The following is a 25484-nucleotide window of genomic DNA, read 5'->3' on the forward strand; positions in this document are numbered from 1 at the left end:
TCGCAGGATCGATCAGGCCGGCCAGACGCCGCCGCTGACCTCTGACCTGTCACGTGGCGCCGGCCGTTGACCTCTGACCCGCCGCGTGCGTCGGCCGTTGACCTGCGATCTGAGCGGAGCGCAAGAGTCTCGCCATGTCCATCCAGATGCAGCTCGGCCAGGACCACGAAGGTGAGTGCGGCAGGCGCTGAGGGCCGGGCCGAGCCTGGGGCGACCAATCGCTCGTGGGATACACATCTGGCGAGTGGCGGGGCTGACACTGCAGTCGTCGACATGACGCCTTCGCTGCTGAGGGCAAGGCGAGACGTTTCGGTGTTGGTGCGGCCGGGTGGCTGTCTACGGAAAGAGGCCGGTGGGAGGCGCGGCTCAGTAGATGAAAACACTCTTTTTATTGGAATGTCGTTCAGGGCCGGCTCTCCCGATACACCCAGGCTTCGGCATGGTAGCAATCATGATATTTCAGAGTGGCCTCACATCTACAGATGTTCTCCCTCCGGGGGGGGGGGGGGGGGGGGGCTCGTACATCGAATCAAGCAGTATACTGGACGATGGTTATCTCATTCGTAGATGTTTGGCGCGTGTGTTGGCAACACGGCTGCTCGTAATTCGCTGCAGTGAGGGAGAGGCCGATTAAAGCAGTACAAAGATTGATATCTGGCACCCTAGACCGCTAGAAATTCCGCGTTATCTGCACTGGCACGCTCCCGGGTAATTTTCCGCATGGCGGACGGAAGTCACGTGACCCGGTTATCAGCTGGATGGCTGATGCCAGGCGCAAAAGCTCATATCTAATTGGAAGGGCTCAAGTCCTCCCACCCTCCTCCAAAGGGCGGATTCAGAACGTCTCTGTAGGGGAGGAGACAACGCCACCTCGGGAAAAGCGAAAAGGTGTCCCGATTTTTTTGGTAATCGAATTTCGCTTTTGATATCTACTTTTTAATCGTCTTTTACTTCAGGGAGCGCTGTCAAATAAACGTCTCAAGGTACGAAATGCTTAAATTTCCGTCAAAATCCGCAAATGTGCCAGCTGGTTATGGCAATCGTGTATGTGTTTGTGGGATGGAGAGAGGGGGGGGGGGGGGGCACCATCGCCTACTTGTTCCTTGGATCCACCCCTGCCCTCCGATTTGCAGCTGAGCTCTTCCAGCTTGACAGCGAGCTCCACTACCCTGTAGACCGTGCTCACAAAAATTTAAGCAATGCACGCAAACAAAAACAAAAAATCGTGAAAACGCGTCTCGGTGTTCTCCTGGTATGCCGCAATACAGTTTTCTCCTGTAACTTAAGTCACCTTCTTTTGAATTGTTGTTCCTTTCAAGTAAAGCCATCATGGGATCTTAAAAATCGTCAATCTACCATTTTCTGTCTAATAATGGAAGCTACCCTTATATTACTTACCACTTCGGTGTAAGCCTGCCTCGAAGCTATCACACCTCCCAATACACAATCCCATCGTCACATGCCGGTGCTGTCTGGATACTTGTTTGTAGAAGATGTGCATCACTTTTATTGTTTGTCATATGCCGTGTGTCAGTTTAGCATCATCACCATATCAGTTTTAGCCACTGAGTTGGTTGTTTAATTGATAATTGACGGCGGGCTGGTTGACACTGTCCTGAGCGAGGATAGCGGCCGCTCCCCCCCCCCCCCCTTATGGCGGGCACGTTCGGTGGTCTTTGACGGTGTTCAGCGCTGGTCTGTCGCGTCCATTGTCGGGATAGGTCCACTGTACTAACTCGGCAACTGCTAACTGCAGACATCAGATATGGGCATTAGTCTTTTACTGCAACGAGCTGGAGCTCTGATTTTACCCCAATGGTATCGCCACTTTGCCTCGCCAGCGTATCTACTCTTACAGTCTGCTGTACTTAATGGGTGCATTGGGGCATGTGTGTAACCACTGGGGGACTGGGGACATGCGTCTTTTGATTTTCGTGAAATGGGATTCCCTATTTGTCCCGTAAAAGGCATGTGTTCATGTTTTTACATTCAAAATGTCACTTTCAGGTCATGTTGTCCGCCAGATTCCAGTCTCACCCCCTCAATCCTGATGTGTCCCTCCTAATCACAGAGACGCGGTTACACCAATGCATTGATTTGCACATACGATTTGTCGATGGAACCGTTTTCATCCATAACTGAACCATCTCCTCTTATATAAGCCCTTTCTTCTTACTGAGGACCTGCTGAACATTTCCAAAAGAGGCCTGGTGCTCACGCGTGAATTGGCACGCGTGATGGTGCTGTTCAAGGGAGCGTTTTGGTTGCAATACATTGAGCATCGGTTGCCGTCGATTGAGTGTGTGCACCCGAATAACAAGCCAGGCGGTGTGATGCTGTGATCATGTTTACTCTTGGCTTACAGCTGGAATCATCATAAAGGATGCCACCTTTGTGACAAGAAAAAGTGGTCATGCAAAACTGTGCCATATTTGCGCAATAGTTGTGACATTTACCCAAGGGCGAATTGAAGTTTGCATGAAACAACTGAGAACATTTGAAGCGTAAGAACGGGAGCGGTACAAACCATAAAAGGGCATTTCTTAGAATGAAATACAGGTAGCGTCGCAGCCAAAGATAGAAGTCGTACAGCGAAAAGAAACTTTACGTAGATGAAAACGGTGGTCAATATATAGCATTATGAAGCCAACGACGAAAATGAAGCGCAAAGAAAACGGCACAGTGACTTCCGTCTCATTTACCATTTTCTTGTTATGAGCCCGCGCCTTTAAAGTAAAAAGAGCGAGTTATTCGGATGCAACAAAACGAGGGCAGTGATCCCCACAGCATCGGACAGCATTCACGTAAAACTTGGCAGCGGATCAAAACAAATCAACTGTTCCCAGCGATTCCGCGCGGCGAAGGACGCAGCACCCGCGACCAGACTGAACAGCGAGTCCGTTCAGAGGCCCAGCAAACACAGCGCGCCAAACGAGCCCACCTCGCTTCCCGCGTGTTTGTACAAACTTTGGTCGAGGTCCGACCGGGATCTCAGCGGGCGCCGGCGCCGGCCCGAGCGGCGCCGGGGCCCGCGGGCAGCAGGCCAACCGGTTGGGGACTCAAACAACCACGCCTAATGAGCGGGAGTTCCGGTTTAACAGTGGGCTTTGTCAAGTGAATGTATCGCGCCATCTATTGCGCTGGTGGCGATGTCAAAGCAGACCAGATTCGCAGTCTTCTGCATTTATCTTCGGGGTATGTCCGCGGTGCCCGTCGAGGGTTGTGCGCAGCGAGGACGCGCAAGAATGAAACTGGAGCCGGCGGCCCGGCTGCATGCATTAATGCACTCTGCTACCGATGCGTTCATTGTTTGGCCATTAACCGTGCATGCCTGTGGCCGGAAGCAAGTGACACCAAACAAACACCGCTCCATCGCAGATGGCGGCGGCGGCGGCAGATGCCGTCACGGATGTCGGCCGGCGAGGCGGCGGTCAACACGGGTCAAGCGTGTCACACGGTATCAGTGACACGGCTATTTGGTTGACAGCCACGTCTTTCAATGTCAGATGGGTGCGTGATCGGCAGGGTCTCAACACCGTGGCACGCGGGATCAAACCTCATTGCGGGCCTGCAGTGCCGTATCGGATGAAGCTGGTGTCCACACAGCTCTATGTTGCAGTTGCGGCTCCCCTCCCTCCGGCGGCTGGGCCCTGCTGTGCACGGAATACCAGCAGCGTGTGCTGATCATCAGCAGAACAGCGTCAAAGCTAACGTTATGTGGTTACTGGAACGGACTTAGGTGGTGTCAGCTGCTTGGGGACCCAAGCGCAACAAAAACGTTCTGACCAGCACTTTTGACAAACGTTGTCCTTTAGGCATTACAAAATGGAACAGCAGGTTGAGGTGATGAAAAAATAGTACCTTACTGTCTTGTTGATATTCAATTGCTTGAGTTTTTCTTGGATTATGCTTGTCTATCGCTATCTTGCGTTTTTATAGACTAACCTCGATGTTGTGCATGCAGAATACACCTGCATGCCATTAAACTCACCCGGCAGTTGCGCGTGTCAGTTGGATTGCTGCAGTGGTATTTCGTCCCGTGTAGTGTAGCACTCAGGCTGCCATATTTCTTCATGTTGAAAAATAACACAAATTTTGTACACTTTGGCATATGATCCGGTTCAATGCGAAACGTATAAAATGGGAAGCAATTCCTAGCATTACTTTATCAAGACATATTACTTTCCTAGTCAGAGTTCTTACATCCGAATATACTTATGTTGGTACCGAGCGCGGGCATCATTTGGGAAGTGCCGTGGTAGATCCTTATAATCTAACACAAAGCGTGGGTCATTTTACACTGCGTGTTTCACTTCAAATTTCAAGTAATAAAATTTAGGAATGCCATGTCATCACAAATGACAATTTTAATTGACATTTATGTCAATTTCAAAAGTATGAGCACAGATGCTAAGAATAAGCCAGGCACGCGTTATCTGGCAAGGCGTGTGGACAACTTTCGGACATTTAGATTGGTGTCTCACACAACCAGTCACACACAAGGCAACTCAGCACCAAGCCACCTGGATGTGGTCAACGTGGTATGAGAGCCAGAGATACAGGCCTCCTCTCCCCGTGCTTAGCGGCCGGGCACGCCATTTGAAAGACACCAGCAAATACGACTCAATACGGAATTTTGGAGACTGCGTTCGTGTTCAGGAGGTGTTCCAAAACACCGTGGAGGCATTTTGCTAGGCTGATGAATACTGACCATAAAACGGAAATGTCAAAATGTTGAACTGTCTATCATAAACAGATACATGTTAGCAAATGTTTGTTAAAATATATCATAAGCCTTTAAAGGTCCACACGTGGAATAAAACACTGCACGGTATAAACTGGAAAACCTGCTTAAAATTAGAAATAGAAGCTTCAGCAAACTCATCATCTCTCTTGCTCAATGTTTTGCTGTCATTTCCGTGATGAATATTTCGTTGGATGTGAGGACAAATAGTTGCAGGAACGCTACACAAGGTCACATTCATACCTTTCAAATTCGCAAAAATGTGTTTTCGCCGTCGAAAGCTCGCCCTGATCAGTGACCCATGGTTATGAGTGTTGGAGCCCTTTGTCCCTTGCATTGGTGGTGAGAACGTAACATATCGCATGCAGGGCACCTTGCACACCAAACATTTATTAGCTTAGGACAGAGGTACAATTTTTCACATTGCTGGGAAGCTAGTGGTCCCAGTGATGAAGCTGAAACAGTTAATTTTGAACAGTTAAGCAGCTGAAACATCTGATCAAACAAAATGATTTTAAAGCAATGCGTGTGGCGATTAGGAAAAGAACCACGTTTCAATTGACAAAGTACTACTGAAGCCCTACAATATTTGTGGAGAGCATTGTCCCATTATTGAGACATCAATCCTTCCAGGCAAGGCAGTCAATGATTCCCAAATTATTAACGCATATTCGTTTTTTTCCTTCCAATAATTGGTGACCAGTAATACACGCGACTAAGAATTTCCTGTATACTTAATTTGTGCGTACTTACCTTGCTACCTAAAAGGCAAGCAGAAGTGAAGAAAGATCCATTGCGTCAACTTGTATTGCGAACTACATAACACCATCGTTCATACCAGGCTTCCTTAGCATTAAGACGCTTATTTTTCAGCATGATGAGGTTTGCTTAATGAGCTAAGCGTGCGTAACCAACTATTCCTTGTTTCTTTTGAGTGTTGGCACATTTTCCCATCGCACATGTGCTTGAAGTATATTTTGAATAAATTACCACCGTATGCCAATAAATGTGCAAAAATATATGTGCATTTCTTACAGCCTGGCGTGCCTAACCAGTGATTAATGATGTGTAGGCCGGAGTCGGAGCTAGTGTTGGAGTGGAAAATAGAAAATGCAGCTTTATAGAGCAAAGGTTGATCCGGGGGACCAACTTCCCAGTGACTTATCTGCTGCGTTTTTCACAGCAAAGGACTGATGTAGAATGTATGGGGCCTCGGAACGCAAAACATGAGCGATTATTTCAGTGTTCAACAAGTCGGCGGTTTAGTACGCAGCATATCTCTACACTGATGCACTCGCGCGTCTCTCCGTCTAATGCTCGGAGAGACGGAGCAGACTCACCAACATAGATCCCGCGTTACTGACCGATCCCTGCCAAACCGCGGGGGATGTTTGGTTTCGTCTCCGCCCGTCGTCCGTTCCTGGTCGCCCGCGGACCCCTCGCCGAGCCCCAGTCGAACTTCTCTCCCCCGCTGCGCCCCCTCTCCCCCAGCCCGCCTCAGGGTGAGCATGTGCCGCCGGCAGGAGGCGGGGCAGCCAGCCTGGTTAGCGCCCGGTTCAGCGTCTCGCTAATTAGTGGCAGTCGCTGAGAGCCGGACGCGATCAGGATCTGGCCAGGCGCCGCCCAGCCGAGGGGGCTGCCCCAGGCGCCAGGCGAAGGATCGGTCGCAGTAACGGCCGGCGAGCGTCTGCTGAACAACTGTCAACCTGAACCCCGCTGTCAATAATAACTCGTGTAAGCTTGCTGCAGTCATTTTAGCACCAGGGGGCTAGTGATCTGATTGTGCATTAGGGTGTGTCATCAGTAACAAAACCAAGTGAGACAAAGAACTTATGTGGCGCAGGAGTCCAAAAGTACACGGCGTAGCAAAAGTTCTTCCCAAAAAACTTAAATTCGTGAGGCGCGAGTCGATAGAAATATCACCGTGAACTGACGTTCGGCATTGCAGTCACCCTATGCTGGGCGGCGCCTGCCGCCACAGGTAACACCAAGCCGTGGGCGGCAAGCGACACAAAATACCTTTGCGCATAGAAACGATATTACCGAGCGCTCCTTTAGCCGTCGTACAAGAATGTCCCGGTCTAAGGTCTAATATGCGGATTAGACATTGCCAGATTGATTGCCATTTGGCAGAAACTGCATGTGTTGTTGAGTATGAACTCGTATGCAGCGCGATGCTCCGGAACAAGTTGCGCAAGCCAAGGTCGCAGCCGCTGTTTTGCCGGATAGCGGGCCATACCGACACATAGTGGCCGACCATGCACTAGACGAGGTCTTCGAGAGCGCTGCTGGAGGTCTCGGTATAGATGTGAACTAGGAGCAGACGAGCGGCCAGTGTCAACCATCTGAAAACAAAAGCGAATATATTAGAACAATGCGCTACGAACTGAGCATTAGATCACGCAAAAATTATTGTGTCTCTTTAGTGCATGTAATTATGCCGATATCCAGAGTCCTTAAAAGTGACGGAATACATATAAACAAATATGCTAGTAAGCATGAGCCAACCAGTACATGATGCGACGTATTATGGCACAAGGTATGATAATAAGTAAATGCTCAACAGTGAGCACATGAAATATAAATTGCTATTTGATGAGCTTTAAACGTTCATTGCTATCAATTTGAAGATAATGCGTTTTCATATTTACCTGGCATGGTTCGATGGTCCGATTCGCCGCTGGGCTGCCACGTTTCGAACAGAACCGTTTTGAACGCCGGAGGCCAGAAAGTAAAGCAGCTGCTGGTTGGTGCTCAGCCGCTGAATCGCGTCCACCGGCAGGTTTGGCACGTGTCCCGATCTAGGCTTGAATGCCACAACGTCCCTCTCCCAGACCTCTCCGGCACAGGTCTTGCCGATGGGTCCAGAACAAATTTCGATCCCGTGGTCGTGCCGTCCAAGCTCAGCAGCAGGTGAAGGAGGTTCAGCTCGTTGCCGTGCAGCTGGCAGATGAACCGGTGTACGGGTGACTCGGTGGCCAGCTCAAACAGTTGGAACACGTCGCCTATCGTTTCGGTGTTGACGGCCGTGGCATCACAGCCGAGCACATTGATGTGGCAGTCGCACAGCGGGCTCGTGGAGTGTAGCCCGTTGAACAAGTGCAGGGCGCGGCCGAGCTCGGACGTAAAATGAGTCACGTGGCGGCTGCCTGGCCCAATGATGTCACGTAGCGGCTGCCTGGCTCAGTGATGACAACCGCGTGTTCTTCGACGGCATTCGTCTGGCTCCGTGTGGCTCATGTAGCTCCTGCCTTCGCTGCCGTCGGAGCAGAGGATGGTCAAACCTGACTCGTGGATCGCTTCAAAATTTAACGAGCCATCTCCTTTTTCGTTCTGTCTTTTGCGCAGCAGATCTTCCTAGGATCTACGATATTTGATTTCAAGTAGCCAGTCCGTCTCTGCTGTCTCGTTGAAAGGCGTTGATGAGAGCAGCAGCGGCCTGGTTCGAGCCACCGTAGCTGTCTACCGCCAGAGCGGTGTTGGTCAGATCGTTGACGTTAATATCGACAGTGACAATGGTTTCATCCGGAACGAACAATCGGCGTCGTCGCCACCTTCTGCCATGTTCCGTGCTCTCGGCTGACTCGCCAGCGATGAGACCACTTGGTTCCAGGGCAGGCTCGGGGTCAGCACTAGCAGCCAACGCGGGCTCAGCAGGCGGCGCCGGCTCAGCAGTCGGCGGGGAAGACGACTCAGGTTCAGCAGCAGACACCGCCTCAATGGCGAACGAGCCGGGACGCCCCTGGAGTTGTCTGGCCAACCTCCGCACCTCGCGAGCCTGCCTAGTCACAATCGTATCCCGGTCATATGACCCCAGGGTGAGCTTCCGGTGCCTGGACTGGTCCTTCATGGCAACCCCCTCCTAATACATTGTGCAGGCAACTGGGCATGGAAAGCTGCACCGTCACCTAACAGACCTAACCCGGTCTGGTGGAGCATTCTCATAACTGCACAACTTGGGTTTTATTAAAAATTGATGTTATTTTAGTTAACAGTCAGCTTAAAAGCTGTTTGGCAATGTTTTGCTGGTGCTTTTTATGAAATATATTTCACACTTAATCCACCAACTACCAGTAGTGTGGAAAGTGGCAGCTTTGGGTTTTGTTGGAGGATGATCCTAGCGCGCAAATAGTTGGCGCTAGTATCGAATACGGTTTTCTTGGCCTATCAAATAAAAACTGCTCTCACCTCACGAATATCAATATTGGTGCGGTGCGACAGACCTGAATGTTTAGCATTAATCCGTGTGCCAAGGTACAACATTGTCTCAGGTGCTTCCAAGAGATTTACCAAGTCGATGACACACCCTACTGTGCATGTAAAGAAATGCAACAATTATTGCTGAGGTATGCCGAAACCAGTAAACACGGTTCAGAAACACTTCCGCATATCTGTCCTTTTCTGCCCTGGATGCAAAGCAGTTACGAACGTTACCATCAGCATCGTGCATTTATTAGAATTATTTGCATAAAGAACCTAATGTTTGATTCAAGTCAATTAATTACATGTTACGCGATAAATAGGAAGGTGCGTCATTGATGAAAACACACAAAGAACGTAATAAAGTCCACGAAGTCAAACATTTGTCTCCCTATCACACTGGTCAAGTCTAGATACCAACACAGTTCGGCTTTGAGAGGCCACAATGGCCGGCGGCAGGCAGTTCCAGGTCAAGGTAGCACGGTACGAAAACACCCTGCGCGTCATAAGATAGTCTGAAAGTTGGCAGCTCCGAAACGCTGGCCACCGCCAACCTCATGACACCCTCACTCACAGCTGTGAGAGCGAGGAACAGCGGCCGGGCCGCCACCAGGGTGCCGTGGGCATTCAGAACCCTGACGACGCCAGCGTTGTCGCGCTGCGAAACTGCACAGCAGCATTCAGAACCCTGACGACGCCAGCGTTGTCGCGCTGCGAAACTGCACAGCAGCATTCAGAACCCTGACGACGCCAGCGTTGTCGCGCTGCGAAACTGCACAGCAGCATTCAGAACCCTGACGACGCCAGCGTTGTCGCGCTGCGAAACTGGACCGTTGAGAGGCAGGGGCACAATGTTGCTGAGTTCTGCGTACTTTTGCGATCCTAGCTGACACAGCATCTTTTTTTTTTGCTTTCATGAAACCTCCACCAAATCCACACAATATTGCGACTACACGTTCTCTAGGCTGTCACCTTTCCATCGATGATTTTACTGAGCCATTGACTGTATGGGTCGGGTAAGTGTGGACCCTGCAGTCCCTCCCGGCAAGCTCCAGCCGTACGAGGCCATCGGCGCGTTGGGGCCTCGAGAAAGAGCAGGGAGATAATGTCGTTAAAGACCCACATAAGAAACCCCCCCCATGGGTTTGGTCTCTAGGCTGTCGTCAGCAACCATCCACCACGGAGCATGGTCAAAAACGGTATCACTTCTGCTTCCGTGGAAAACGATATCACTTCTCCTTATTGATGACATGACAAGAATAATTAGCGACGGGTATTGCATATGGATCAGTACGTCGTCACTCACTCGCGTCGGGGCTAGCACAGCTCATATTCCCCTGCCATGCGGCATTCACATGATCAAAGTCCAGCATCCTGGTGATTCAGACCATGACTGACGGCAGCGGGTTGACACTCGATCGGTTGGCGGTGTGTCAGACAACGAAGTGTTGGACGAAGCCATGCAAATTTGATATGATTGTATTGGTAATTAGACAATCGAATTAGAATTGCAAGATATTGCATTGGCTGGGTAAGGCATGAATTTCAAATCCAGGTGAAAACCAAACAGCATTTTGACAAAAAATTATTTGATGGGGTGGCTTGAGCGCTCATTTGGTTGACTCTGCTGATCACAAGGACATCAATAGCCTTTTTATGATGACATTATTCAGGCCAGGGGAGGTTGCTGTCCTAAAATGACATTGATTGACAATTTGGTTTAGAACGTTTCGGTTGGCGAAGCTCTTAACGCTGATTTTAAATTCATGTATAATCAAAATTTCCTTAAATCGGACTATATTAAGACTTACCTTGTTGAATCTTTGACCAAAATTTCACTACAGTAAGATGCACAACTTTCACACAAATTATCATGTATTTTCCTATGTACCCTGTGAATGTGATGCCTGCAGCTTTCTTACTTTTTGATACCTAAGGGTGGAGTCAGCTTGACCGCGTATTCAACCGATTTTCGTATTCAACCAACCACTCGGGCGCGTGTTACTACGACCAAACGAATAAGTCTCCTCTGAATCATCATTACCAGAAGACGCCCCAAACGTCAGCTGCCACAAAGGCAATCATATCCTAAAAAGGTGCTGACTGTATCAGCAGCACAATCCTTCAGTTAGGCATGAGGTGTTAAGAAAAGATGGCGCAGCGCAAGTAAGTGCAGAGGAATGGTGACGGGCTGTAGCTCTTTATCTCGAGATTCATAGACATTTGTCTGAATGAAAGGCAAACGACTCTAAAAGCATTTGAAGCAATGTCTACCCAAACAGTTTTAAAAGCCTCACACCCTTGTCAACCGAACCCTGGCGCCTACCTGTCTGGCGTCACCGGGCGTCAGCGTGCCGACACAGTTCCCATCTTTTTGCATCACACACAGAAGAGCGTGCTCCGCCTGGCCTGCCGAGAGCGGCGCAGCGAGCCGTGTCCGCTGGAGAGGCGGCCGCCCGGTCAGGCGGCGCCCCGCTGCAGCGGCGGGCCCGCAATTACAGACCACTCGGCAGACCTGTTTGCAACAAAAACGGCCGGCAGGCAGCAATAACGCGGGACCGGAAGCGACACGGCCGCTGGCGCCCGCGCCGGCCATGGCGCGCTATTGTCGCACCCGTCACTGCCGCTGTTGTCCGGCACGTTATCCTCGACAGGAGCCGGACGGGAGCTGTCGGCGTCTCGCGGGTCACGGCGCGCGGCGCCCGGACCGGTGACGGGGTCCGCTCTACGTTTGAGGTCACGGTGCCCCTCACTTTGCGTGGAGCATGGGAGCCAACGGCGATCTTATGGGCTTCGCAACGTACCCGACCATTGCTGATTTGGTGGTAGCACCTGACATCTCTCTCTTTTGGTTTGGGACGGAACATGGGGTACTTCAGCAGGGGGTTTTCCAAAGTACCCCAGCGGTACATTTTCCTGCCATATCGTTCCTACTTAAATTAAAAATGTGTGTTGGCAGCAGATGTCAACGATGTCTTCCTCAGTTAGAATGACAAAAACGACATAACTCTCTGGGTAAGACTCACAATGCCACAATAATATCCCGGCCGCTTTGCCACCGTGCCATCGGGGTTCTCAATGGTAGATGAGGGCTACCACTGCCGAGTCTCCCGGATGATGACCTTTTTGACGCTTGCGGGCGGAGTGGCGTCACAGGATCCTGTCCGATGCTCCACTGGTTATAATCGGGTCCAGGGTCGACTCGTTTGATTACCGCACTCGATTGTCTGCTATAAAAGGTCTTCCACGGTGGAATTATTGGATAGGAACGTATTTTATGAAATGACGAAATAAAGGGTAATCAGGAGCAAGCGCATGCTTTGCCGCGAGGGCTTTCAGAACAGAGATCAACGGTTAATCGGAGGCGCTTTTGTTTCATAACGTTTTGTTCTCAATTGTATTATTTATTGTTCTATCACACCTGCTCGTCGTTTCACAGCCGCAAGACTTCATGATTTAGTCCTGTGGAAGCAAATTCTCTGACATAAAGTGACGAATTGGTACATTATGAAACTGAAAACGCTTCCGGAGAGCTGGCCGACTATTTTGAAAGGACTGTGGGCGAACGATGGGTGGTGCCCCTGTCTATCCCATTTTCAGTGCATTTGGAACTTGTTGCCAAATCAAGTCCCTGTCTAGTGACGCTAGACTAACAAGGACTAATACATCAAGTACAGCCAGCCGGTCTGTTTGCAGCAAAAACGGCCAACAGGCGGCGATAGGGCCGGGCCGCCGGAGGGACGCGAAGACGGCCATTGGCGCCCAGGTGCCGGCCATGTAATGGCGCGTTATTGTCACTGCTGGTCACCTGGTCTTGTGCAAAGGGTTTGACAAGGAGATGCTGCCACTGCTGAGTTACCCATCCGTTTCGCGACAGGCACGAGGTTTTTCCCGAGTTCGCCTAGCCTGGCTCGCTTTTTCATATGCTCCAGGATTTTTCAGCTTTGCGGTGTTGTTAGCGAAGATCAACAAATACCTAACAATCCCTGTCACATGGTTCGTGAGACATTCACAAAGTCAGCGTTAGCTGTTATCGTGGAGCATTATGTACACTCAAATGACCGCACTAATTGGCATTGGCCCTTTCCGTCCCGCCGCCCCGCTTCCCATTAGGCGCGTGCCGCTCGTCATGGCTTCAGAGCGGTTGCGTTGCTGAATCGTGACTAATTACGTCAGAGGACAATCGAGGCAGTGCAGTCGAGCCACGTCCCCGCCGCCTGCTGGCCGGCCGAGCGACAGGCGCGCAGAGGCTCAGCCCGACTCGAGTCCGGCTCTGCAGCAGTCCACTGAGAGACACGCTGATGAGTGACGTCGGCGGCTGGCGGGACACCGGCTCTTTGGCAATGTGAGGGCACTGGTGGAGAACGCTCTGAGAGCGCCTCCGCGTTACCAGTCGGCCGTGTAGCCCCTATCAGTGAGGCGGCGGTGCTCACGTCGTCTCAGAAATGCGGCGTGAATCACGCATTGTAGTGGCACGTGAGTGGCCACTGAATCTCCAGACGGTGGACGAAGCGTTGATTTCGGATGCTACCTCTCGATCAAAACACCGATCAAACCACATCACCTCATAAAATCAGCTATTTCAATTTTCTATAAAACGTAGCATGACTTTTTAACGCAAGCATTTTATCAGCAAGAATACATGTTGTGAGCATCCAAACGCCACAGAATTCAAGGCGGAAACTGTGCCCCCTGGCCTTATATATTGCATAGGCCACATGGTAGCCTTCTCCCCTCAGGGCCAGCGGGTACCTGACCCTGCAGTGCGATGCAGCAGTGGTCCTGTAAGCTCACCTGGTGCCGCTGCCACATTCGTTCCTAGCCGCCATCTATTTCCTTGCGAGCAGTAACTCAGCGTGCGTTGGGCCGCAGACTCTAGGAAGGCCTTCATCCGTCCGCCAGAGAAAATAAGGCACCCATTTCGTCAGCGCACAAACGACGTTGAGGGGGGGGGGGAGGGGAACAGTGATGTAGCCAGGTTGGTGTCAGCAACCAAACCAGCTAGGCCAAGTTATCTCGACTAAAATTTGAACTGTTTTCCATCAGAGAAAGGCTAGGTTTACCCTGGCATCAAAGTTACTGCATTGACATTTACCGGCACTGAGAGTGCCACGCAGATCAGGCGGCCGAGGGAGCGGTGAGGGGTGGCTGGCCGCGCCTCTGGCCCGCCGAGATGGCAGCGCCGGGGTTCGGTCACGGGTCGTGCCGCGAGACACCGCTACAGTGTGGCCGTGTTCTCATCAGCCCAGGCCGCCGGCCGCCGAGCTGAGGGCCGCCGGGGGCTGCCGCACTCGGGCCGCCTCCGCCAGCCGGAGCCTACCGCACTCGGGCCGCCCACGCCCGCCGGAGCCCGCCGTCCTCGGGCCGCCTCCGCCAGCCGGAGCCCGCCGCCTTTGGGCAGCCCCTGCCCGCCGGAGCCTGTCGCTCTCGGGCCGCCCACGCCCACCGGAGCCCGCTGTCCTCGGGCCGCCTCCGCCAGCCGGAGCCTGCCGCCTTCGGGCAGCCCCTGCCCGCCGGAGCCTGTCGCCCTCGGGCCGCCCACACCCGCCGGAGCCTGTCGCCCTCGGGCCGCCCACGCCCACCGGAGCCCGCTGTCCTCGGGCCGCCTCCGCCAGCCGAAGCCCGCCGTCCTCGGGCCGCCTCCGCCAGCCGGAGCCTGCCGCCTTCGGGCAGCCCCTGCCCGCCGGAGCCTGCCGCCTTCGGGCAGCCCCTGCCCGCCGGAGACCTCCGCCGTCGGACCGCGTTCGCTCGCCGGGGCCTGCCGTTCCCCCTCGGGTCGCCTCGGCCCAGCTGTGTGCTAATTCACACTATACGCTCGAGACCTGGATGTGACTTACCACCTTCGGTGCAGCCAGATAATGATGCGGAGAACCAATGGAGAGCATCATCTAACAACCGCTGCTTTTGCGCCGGCCCATTTGAGCTTATGATCCCCACCACATGTTCGTCTGCAAGGTCCGTAGCACCACGTCACCGTGTTTCTGAAAACACCGATCACTGGGATGCGCGCCTCTCTAAGCCAGGTTGTTCCGCGGCTTGACATGTGGTCGCCGCCACTAGGCACAACCGCATACACTTCCGGATGACTTTTAATGACTGTGTAATTATCCTAACGACTTCTCTGAGCCACTTGAGGGGGAAATGTCAAGACAGTCATGGATATACTTCTTGGCTCATTAATTTGCTGCGGCTCATCGTTTTAACAATACAAACGTTTCCCAGCTTAGTTCGTGGTAGACTGCTTCAACATACCCGGTGTTTCTATATCCGAACAATCGAATCACGAACATAAACATGCTGACAAAATCTATTGTCATCGCTTTTGCCAGATTTCGGTTTCGGTCTCGGCAAGGTGCGTTGGAATAAATATTCACCGGCAGCATAATCGAAATGTTTCTTTTCATCAAAACAAAACGCCCAATGCATCACTCAGTGCCCCAGGATATCCTGGCAAAGATGGATCGCGAAAATGTATCCACATTCCGCAGTCAAGGCTGTGTTGACTGCCAAGCTGCTGTGATACCCCTGCCGGCTTTTGTCAGCTTTATGGCTTTAATAAAACTGCCGCTATTTCCAGCTTTTGCAGCCACAATAGCGCAGCCGCCGCTGTTGACCGCGCGTCTCGTGAGGTACCGCGCAGAGCGCCACGAGTCCCGCAGTCTGCCTGATCTGCCGCGGAGATACGACAGTTTGCTGACAGTGGGTTGCGATCGCCACTGCGCCGCTGCCGGCTGTGGCGCCTTTGTAATGCTAAAAGCTCGCCGGGTGACGAAACCTCCCTGTTTGTCCTCTCGACGAACCGAGCGTTAACGGCGTGCCCCAGGTTTGTGCTCTATTACGTTGCACGGCTTGGTTGTCTGCAGCCAATTTGCGCATTGCGCCAATCACGGTGCGAAATCTTGATTGGCTGCAAATTAGGTCTGGCATCCCATCGGTAACGAGCTGGCGCCGCTGGTCTGGCGGAGGCACGCCAGATTAGTGAGAATTGATCGCATGACTGCAGAAAGCCGGGTCTGAAGAGACGACATTCGGGTCTGGCGGTCAGCCGGGGGCGACGGACAGCCTGGGCGGCGGACTGTCAGGGGCTACAGACAGCCTAGGCAGTGGTTAGCCAGGGACGACGAACAGCCTAGGCCACAGTCCGTCAGGCGCTACGAACAGCCTAGGCGACAGAATGTCGGGGGCTTCGGATTGTCAGGACCGATGGACGGCTTGGGACAACACAGGCAGGAGCGACGGACACTTACATGCAACGAACATTCAAGAGCGATGGACATTCAGGCTGACGGACAGCCAGGGCGACGGACAGTCAGGGTGACGGACGACCTGTGTGACGGACAGCGTGCGTGACGGACGACCTGTGTGACGGACAGCCTGTGTAGCGGACAGCCTGTGTAGCGGACAGCCTGTGTGACGGACAGCGTGCGTGACGGACGACCTGTGTGACGGACAGCCTGTGTAGCGGACAGCCTGTGCGACGGACGGCCTGGATGATGAACGGCCTGGGGGGGGGGGGGGGGGTGACGGACAGCCTGTGTGACGGACGACCTGTGTGACGGACGGCCTGGGTGACGGACAGCCTGGATGACAGACGGCCTGGCTGACGGTCAGCCATGGCAACGGACAGCCGGAAGCGTAACAGCCAAGGGAGACGCGATACTCTCGGCCTCGCGGTCTGTCTCGCCGTAACGGCGGAGCACTGCGGCCCTCTCTTGGCAGCCACCGCTCAAGTAAGCGCTGCCCTTCAGCGCATGTCGCCATTCCGGTGTTTGAGGTGGCTAGAACGCTGTGAGACGGCTGCCCGGCCGCCGATCGGGCTGCGTTGGCGGGGGGGGGGGGAGGGGGGGAGGGGGGGGGGGGGCTCATGAGAATCGATCATGCCGTCATCGCCCTCGCGAATGGAGGGCCGAGCAGATTTATCGGTTGTTTAGTGCGCTGATTTGGGTAATTGATTTACGGGCCGACAGCAAATGATGACGCACTCCGACACGTTCTCCGATAAGACACCGAGCGGAACACCCGACGGCTGTGCCCTCGGGGCCTGATTCCTCCGTGATGTCGTAGCTGTCGTCGTAGGTGGTTGGTTGGGGGCACCAATAGTGGGCAGCTGAAGTGAACAGCGCGTGAGATTATGGAAGCACTTCTGAATAGGCATTTTCAACACACAAAGTTCCATGCAGAAATACAGAACAGCTGCTGGACTCACGTCTTGATAATCAATCCGTGTCAGCAATGGATATGTACAAACAGAAGATTAAAGCATAGCTACATTTGTATCCAAGTGAGCATGTCTGCCTGCCAGAGCCTTTTGTCTTGGGACTAATAAAAGCTGCTGATGGCAGTCTGTCAGCATTGAAGTCTGACAGTCAAACATGTCAGCAGTCATTTGTCACCACGCCGCTGACATTTCAAATACTGCTTGAAAATATAATTATAGCATTTTAGATGTATGTCTCTATCCAGAAAACGACTCTACTACGTTGTCTTTGACAACAATGACGTTCAAACGCCCCTGACCCCGATGCCGTCACGTGCTTGGGCGAGATGGAACAGTTTGGCGAGCAGGATGTGGGGAAGGCGACGGTGGCATTGATCGTGTCCTGGCGCCTATGACGGATTGGAGTCATATAGACCGCCTGAACGGCGCCATTCTTCACCTGCCAGCGGACGGCTTTTTCCGCCGAGCCCCAGCGTTCAGGACGCCCAGTTGAGACGCGTGCTGAGGGGAGAGAGACGGCCAATAGAGAAACTCACAAACAGCGCCGCCCGTCGTCGACGCGCCCTGAATGGCTCCAATAACCGACACGGTCGCCGGGAGACACCGATCAGATAAATGACGCGCTTTGTGCTCGCTATGTAAAGTTGAATCCAAATCTGCAGATTTGTATAGGCAACGAAGGAAAGGTAGCAATGTACAAAGCTACAGTTCAGAATCCGTTCAGTCAGCAGCCTCAATCACGACGCATTATCTCTGACCCAGTTATATAGGTTTGAGTCCACTAAGAACTTCTTCGCCTGCTCCAGGAAAAAAGATCTTGCACTCATCTCCCATGCATATATTTGGGCATCCAAACACACTAAGCATGAGCCAGATGAGCTGCATCAACAACTGCGTCAGATCGGCGGCACTCCTGCTTGTTAGTTAGTCTGAGGCGAGTGTGCGAATATGTATTCAAACAATATGAGGAACACGATTAAGTCGCATAATGTGCACGTATCATCTCTGTGCAATCGTTCTCAAACGATCGGACTCCACGATAAACATGCAAAAGTGTCAATTTCACTTGCTTTTTCATCATGAACCTACTGTTGAATGTATGCAAAAGTGCTAGATTGAGAGCGTTGTAAACATCCTCGGCGCCGCCTCGGGCACCGCACTAATCATCGCCAGCGGCCACCCGGCGCGTTGCACAAGTGCCCCCTCTGGCACTGGACGATCTAATCGCCGAATCGGCGGAAAAGCCAAACGGTAATCGATAGCCCTGGTCAATCTTACCCAGTGATCGTCCAGTTGACACCTGCCACACGACTGGGAACGCTACAGGCCACGCGAAATGATCTTAGAAATCATGAGCCTCTTCAAATGATTTCATGCCTCCTACCTGTTGTAATGGTGGTTTAGGCTTAAAACTGGCACCGAAAGAAAGCGCATGTCCTTGTTCTTTAGAATCACGATATGGTGTCCACAAATGTCAATGGGCAAGGTCAGGCCGGGTCAAGGCAATGCCAGACCACCAATCACATCACATCATCTAACATGGTGTTCCTTCCTCTTTCAGTTTCTATGTCACGTAGAAGTGTTAAGTGTAGAAATGTGTCGTTATTTCGATTTATTCATCTTATATGGGCGCAAAGGATCATTGTGGCGATCACTGAATATTACAATCATTAAATAAATGATTGTCATAAGTTGATCTTGCGTGACTTCCGCTGGTGACCTCGGATAATGTGAATGACCGTGACTGAGAGGCAGTTACGCCAGTTGATGATAAAGGAAACTGCGAGTTGTTACATTTAGAGGCAAAGATTGCCGCAGAAACCTTCGGCGATGGGTGAAGCTAGAACTCACTGACATAATCCGCCATCGAATGGTTTTATCTCTACGAAACATCAAACTGTCTCCTTGTCAGGTCGGAAAGTTTCGACAGACCAGTCAGAAACTTGGAAGGGGTAGTTTTACCCCCACCCCCGCACACGTCCTTGATGTTTCCGGTATGGGGCTACCTTTGTAGTCACTGACGGATGTCATATGTCGTCACCGACAGTTTCCTAGAATGTTCGTTGCTCTGTGATCACAGTGCTGAGCCAGGACCCGTTCTGCTCCGGCTACGTGGACAGCTTTGGCAAGTGGAACAACGGGTTTGCCTGTCCGAAGCTTGAGGAGGAGCCCGTGTTCTGCTGCGGCACCTCCACCTACCGCTACTGCTGCACCGCCAGGGATGAGACAGACCCGGATGTCTTCAGCCAGAGGTGAGGCCCTGCGGCGGGTGCACCAGTTTTGAAACGGTCGATTGCTCAGCGCCTTGGGCCAACACGTGAACGGTTGGGTTTGAATCCTGACTGCGACATGGTCGCGTCGCGACTCTATTAGATGAAGCGCCAGGGACTGCAGAGGCCATATAACGTTCAGAGGCCACTGCACAATCGGAGTTCGAACCCGAGATCCCCCCCCCCCCCTCCCACGCGGAAGCCGAAGGCGTTGGCCACTCAGCCGTCACGCTCCCTGGATCCGGCATCTTGAAGGATCGACGAGGTCGTGTCTGCGCTCAGCCAAGGCCTTCAGCGTCCGACCGCGTGCGGAGGCGCCGCTCCACCAATATTGACGTGAGGATCTCTGACGGATCGGACGGCGTAAAGACGTGGCGACAGAGGCGTGCCCGCTGGCGCGGCGGCGGTGCGCCGATCGGCCGTCATTTCGCGCCAACAGCTGGCGGGTCGGCCGCCTGATTAATGGCGGGAAAAGGGGAGATTCCGGCGGGCCGCGGACGGAGCCCGCGTGCGGAGAGATGGACGGCGATGGTAACGCGATCGAGATCTCCTGCCGGCTCCAACGGCTCCGTCGAATGCTGGCGACCTCACTCTCCAGCCGATGGCCAGAGATCAGACAAATGGGTAACGATCAAAGGCGTCCAGGGACTCCTCGCGAATGTCGCCATTGTGCTCTTCAAGACCATCTAAGGGCTTAGCATACATGTCTGAGGCCGCTAGATGCTAGGCCAGTGCGCTGAACCGACGCAGACCCCACTAATTTGGCAGCGTTGATACAGCTTTTTCCAACTAGCGAAGAGTATCAACTCTCATTACCACCTGCTGCCCCCTTGACCTTTAAACACATGTACACGTTTCTGTTTACTTAGACTGCCAGCAGCTGTTGGAGTACAAGTCGGACGCTGCTGTTAAATGACAGTCCAAACGGCTGTTGTCTTTCGCCTGCCACTGTCGGGCCGCAATTGGAGCCGAGCGTGCAAAAGTTGGAACTCATACGCTTGGCCATTTCGTTGACTGGTCGCGGTTTTCCAATGAGGCAAGCCGGGTCCGGGCTCTCTGCTGTAGAGATCGGCCAGCGTTCTGCTGGTGCGCGACGAACAAAGCGAGCAGAAAATCAGCGAGTCTGTCTGGGGACGCTGCCAGCGCTATCGAGCCCGCGCGGCTGTAATCCATTCGCCGCGTCCGTTCGGGTATTTCTGGGCAGCACAGTAATGTTCGGAACCTGGCACGGTCGGCTCGTTCCCGTGCGGTTTGCTGCCGCGTGAGGGCGGATGCACTGGTGGATGCCAAATGAGCGGCCGGGCTCCTCCGCACACAACGCTGCTGTCATCGGGGCAACATAATTCATGAGAATGTTTCCTTTAATGACACCTAGGCAGCAGCCAGCTTCGCACGAGCAGAGCTCTGCTTCTGCAGAATTGCGGAAGCCTGTGGTCTGATGCAGTGGTCCCAGTGCGTGTGGTCTCGGTGACGTCAGCGCAAGCGTGGTGTACAAGTCCCAAACACAGGTGTGCCAGACTAGGACGGACAGCTGACCGGAGCAGGGTCGGTCCGGTACATGCCAGGATTTCCTTAGACCATGAGGTGAACGTGACAAGCTGCATTGTCAACTCTACTGATACAACATATTGATGCACAGTGGCACCATTCACACTTACACTTTTTAACACTCACACTTTTACACTTCACACTTGGCGCCATTGTTCACACTTAGTCATCACTCGGGGAACTCTACGGCACGTGCTCCTGGTGGCCAGGCTTTCAAAAGAAACAGAATTACGATAACCCCGGCGTGCGCATCACATGCGATCGCCTCGCACCTGGCCGATAGCCCTTGGTCACCCTTGTCTATGCTGGTCGCCCTTGTCTTGTCTATGTCACCCTTGGGCTATGCAGGATGCTCTCCAGTTCGGTGTCTGGTAACTCCGAGTTCAAATAGGCAGCATGGATATTTATTACCCGATTCAGGTGCAAGTGCGCCTTGGCACAAAGTCAGGTACAGTCCAAAACCCATGACAGGCTTAAGCCTTCGTCTTCAGTCAGATGATATATGTCGTCCCCTATTGTATATCGGAATCTGCAAGCTTCTGGTGGAGAGTCACGTTATTGAAGCAGAGTTTGAAGTCCTTTTTCCAGAATCTGCAATAGGTTATGTGACTAGTGTTGAATTCCGGGGGCATATTTGGGATATCGTTCAGCAATGTGAATTGACAATTTGCCTTTTCCTCTGCGGTGAGTGACATCATGGTGCCAAATGGATCTAGGGCACTAGAACACAGCACGTGCTTATGTAGTATTAGGCTGGAAAACATGCATACAAAGGTATAATCTATTTTTCTACCGCACTGATGAAACGCGCCTGCAGTGCAACTCAGGTCACCCGCCTAATCTGGAGGCGCCTGATTTGTGTTACGCCTTCCGATTGTCGGTCCAGCATAAAGCCCTGACAAGGCAAGCTCCGAATACCACGCCCGCAGCGAACATATTACCCTGGTGCCCAGCCTAGAGATAGAAAGATTCTGCCTTTTCGCCGTTTTGGTATGAGGCATGGCCCTGTCGCATTTACTTCGGTTTTGGCCGCGCGGTCCGTTCCGCTGTCCCTCGTCCCGCTTGCTCAGAGCCCGGGCGGCGACGGCGCCGGTGGACGCTCCGCTGTCCCTCGTCCCGCTTGCTCAGAGCCCGGGCGGCGGCGGCGGCGGTGGACGTTCCGCCGCCCCGCGCCCCGCCTGCTCAGAGCCCGGGCGGCGGCGGCGCTGGTGGACGCGCCCACCACTCGAGCCGGAGCCGCGGCAGTGGCGTGCCTGCCGCCGGCGGTCCGGCGGGCTTGTTAGCCGGAGACCGGGCCGTCTCGTTAGGCGAGGCCGGCCGTGCCACGGCGCTCGTTCGGCACTTGAACACGCCTCCTGTGACGACGCCCGCGCTCCGAGCACTCCCGTTCGGCGAGGGGTGGGGTGAGGCGCGCCGGCGGCGACCGAGATGGGCTCCGCCCGGGCTGCGGCGGGGCTAGGGCGGTCGCCATGGAAAGAGGGTTCATTCAGGCCGCCACGAGGCAATGTGGGAATCACACTCCTGCAAAGAGTGAGCACCATGGTAAAGGTAGCAGCATAGGCGATTTGACTTTCTCATTCCACTTCATTCCACAATGAACAGAGTTGGGAGAGACGGAAGATTAATTCCTAGTTACTTCTTACGTTAATTACTTGGCTGGTCGGCACTTTTTTCTGTTATTGGTGCAAACTGGAGGGTGTGGTGGAAATCTGTGCTAAGAAATTTACGTTTGTTAGAAAACATGCGGACATGCTTTTGGTCTTTGATAAAACGTTATAGCTGGCGTTAGAGCTAAGGACGCTGGGATGTTTGACAGTTCTTCATGACATTTATCGCATTCGTTTATGGAAACAAATCTTGCCGATAATGTTGTCAATACCACTGTGTCAGCTGAGAATGTCACCGCACTGTTAGCCTCGACTCCGCCATTCCTCGCGCCTCTAGCACCGGTCGCCCAGGCGTCCCTCACGATCAGGCGGCAGCCTGGAGCTGTCATGCCATCTGAATAAGCCGCTGACTGACTAGGAAACCGATTGGCCGGCTGACTGACTGATTTGCCGCGTCGGCTATCATCGACTGAGGTGCGATCTTGATCGGCGTAGCAGCGGCCAAAAGGTCGTTTGTAAACATCGTGAGCCGCCGCGATCGCTTGTAAACATCGTGAGCCACGACGACAGGCTTGACCGAACATTATTACCGTCGGACATTAATGGGACATGATGGGTCAACTTAAGGTCAGCTAAAAGCATCAGCGAACGTGCAGGCCCCCGGCGGTTCGGACATACGGGCTGGCCAGGGATGGAATATCTGCTTCAATTTTTGTGTGCTGAGTTTTAACACGCTCGGAGCGGTGATCTGACGAATTTGCACTAGCATGAACTATAAGATATGCAGGCGTACGAATGCAGTCTAAAGACATGTTGTATGCTGTACATATGTATGCGCATGCCGGCTATCATTCGTATCAGTTTGGGTACAGGAGATCAAAGACCGCACGCTTTCTTCGAAACGCAATATTTCGTCGTCACGTCAGTGCTAGTCAAAACAGTGTCGGCACACGTGGACCATTGCGATGTGTTTCAAAAACATTCCAACGAACTTGTTCCAGGATCAGTTCGCAAGAATGTAATGCATCACAGTTGTGTGTTAAACAAACGGGCAGTGGAGATCTGTAGGCTATCACTGGTCACGTGTTCACATCCAGCCGCCAATATAACACGAGTATTTTCGTTCGGTGCAGGGTCACGATCGATGACACGTGCTTTCCCACCGCAGTATGCCGCTGGTGATGGGCGTCGTGTTCGGCACCCTCATCACCGTCGTCCTCGTCATCACGGCCATCTGCGTGTTCTGGAAGTCCTGCCGCACTTACAAGAAGCGAAGAAGTGGAGGAGGTGAGCATTCACAGTTCAAAAGCACTTCACCGATCAGACAATATGCAGGATATGTGAATAACCATCAAACAATGCTCCCGCACAAATCATCCACTGTTGAAGCATGCTTGACTGAGCTTATCTTGCATTCCAATAATGAGGAGCCGTTCCTGGCAGGTCCCATGTACCGGATGCAGTCGTCCTCGACCACCAGCGGCGTGGCCAACATGTACAGCTGCTCGTCAGGCTCGCTGAGCCATCACGACGGCCGCGGCGGACCGCACGACCTGGAGGACGTTCTGCAGGACGTGGACGAGGTGGCCGTCACCAGGCCGTGTCGGCTCAGCACCATCAACACCATCCCCAGGACCTTCACCTCCGACCGCTGTAACAGAGGTCAGACGTCGTTTGGTCACCAGAAAGAGAGGACAGATGTCGCGTGGGCCACTGCAATAGAGGTCAGACAGCGCATGGGTCCCAGACACCAGATCTTTACCCTCACCCGTGAGAGATTTCATTTAGACAAGACGAGGCCACTCGCACCAGACGTTAGACACAACATGGCTGTCTGAAGCAGAACTCGCGCACCACATGTCCAACGAACGACGCGTTACGGGGCCGGCGCGGACCCAGCGCGCACCACCCTTCCGACCCAGAGAGGACCGGTGGCACCGATCCGCGGATATCTCGCCCTGATTAGCGGAGACGAGCCGCCTGACACCGGCCCAGCATCGCCACCAGCGCCGCAATCCCGCGTCGCCCGCGTCACGGTGCCACCGGTGAGCACCGATGAGCGCGGTGCAGTGGGCCCAGAGCGGCGCATTCTCACGGAGTATGTTCGGGGTGAATTCTCGGTCACTTGCTTAGGAGGTCAAGAAATAAATGCGTCATTGGCGGGAAGGTCGGAAACTTCAAGTAGGACACCAACGTATGAAGACACACGAAATGCGTACCCAATAAGACCCCTTTCGTGTCAACTGTACACCTTTGTCTGGTGGTGTGTGTCACTGGCTACTAAGACGCCTTGTGGAAATAGAAAAGGGTGTCCGATTTGTCTTACTTGGACAAACTATTGCAAGCTTGCATACGAGTGATAGCTATAATACCGTCTTTGTTGTTTCAACAGCAAAGTTTTTGTAGCCGTGCATCAATATCTCAAAAAGGCGGGCACGCAGCGAAGCGTGCATTGCAAACTCCTTAAACTGACAAGTTTGACTTCAAGCTTCATCTTTTGGCCTTTCCCGTGTGACACGTGACTCTTTCGCCAGTATCATTCGCTGACTCGGTGGGCAACAGCTCGGCGTCGACGACGACCGACAACGAGCGCCAGCTGTTTATCGAGCAGTCGGGCGGACTACCGCCGCCGTACAAGCAGGACGCGGACCTGCCGCCGGCCGCCGAGGCGCGCCTGCTGCCCTTCCCGCGTTCGTTCTGCGTGCCCGCCGAGCCGCACGAGCTGGACGTCGGCCACTACCAAGTGCCGCGACCCCCCGGCGATGACGTCCTGTACCGGTCCACCAAGTTCTGAGACGCGGCGGGGCCAGACACGGCGCCTGGGCCGCCGCAGTGCGCATGCGCGGCCGAGCGCCGGCCGCCGCGGCCGCGTCGCCGCCGCCGGCGGGGAGTGCTGC

The 25484-nt window shown here is 53.3% G+C and overlaps 1 protein-coding gene across 1 annotated transcript; it reads left to right on the forward strand.

Annotated features, from left to right (window-relative positions):
* Positions 1–25381, forward strand: LOC119108440 (protein shisa-like-2B). The gene is made up of 5 exons (XM_037232012.1): positions 1–171; positions 19243–19414; positions 23756–23874; positions 24031–24249; positions 25122–25381. The coding sequence occupies exons 1-5, from the start codon at positions 135–137 to the stop codon at positions 25379–25381; spliced, it is 807 nt and encodes a 268-aa protein (XP_037087907.1). The 5' UTR covers positions 1–134.
* Positions 25382–25484: the final 103 nt, after the last annotated feature.

Source organism: Pollicipes pollicipes, unplaced genomic scaffold (genome assembly GCF_011947565.3).
Source record: "Pollicipes pollicipes isolate AB1234 unplaced genomic scaffold, Ppol_2.1 Scaffold_6686;HRSCAF=7923_pilon_pilon_pilon, whole genome shotgun sequence".
Classification (NCBI taxonomy): domain Eukaryota; kingdom Metazoa; phylum Arthropoda; class Thecostraca; order Pollicipedomorpha; family Pollicipedidae; genus Pollicipes; species Pollicipes pollicipes.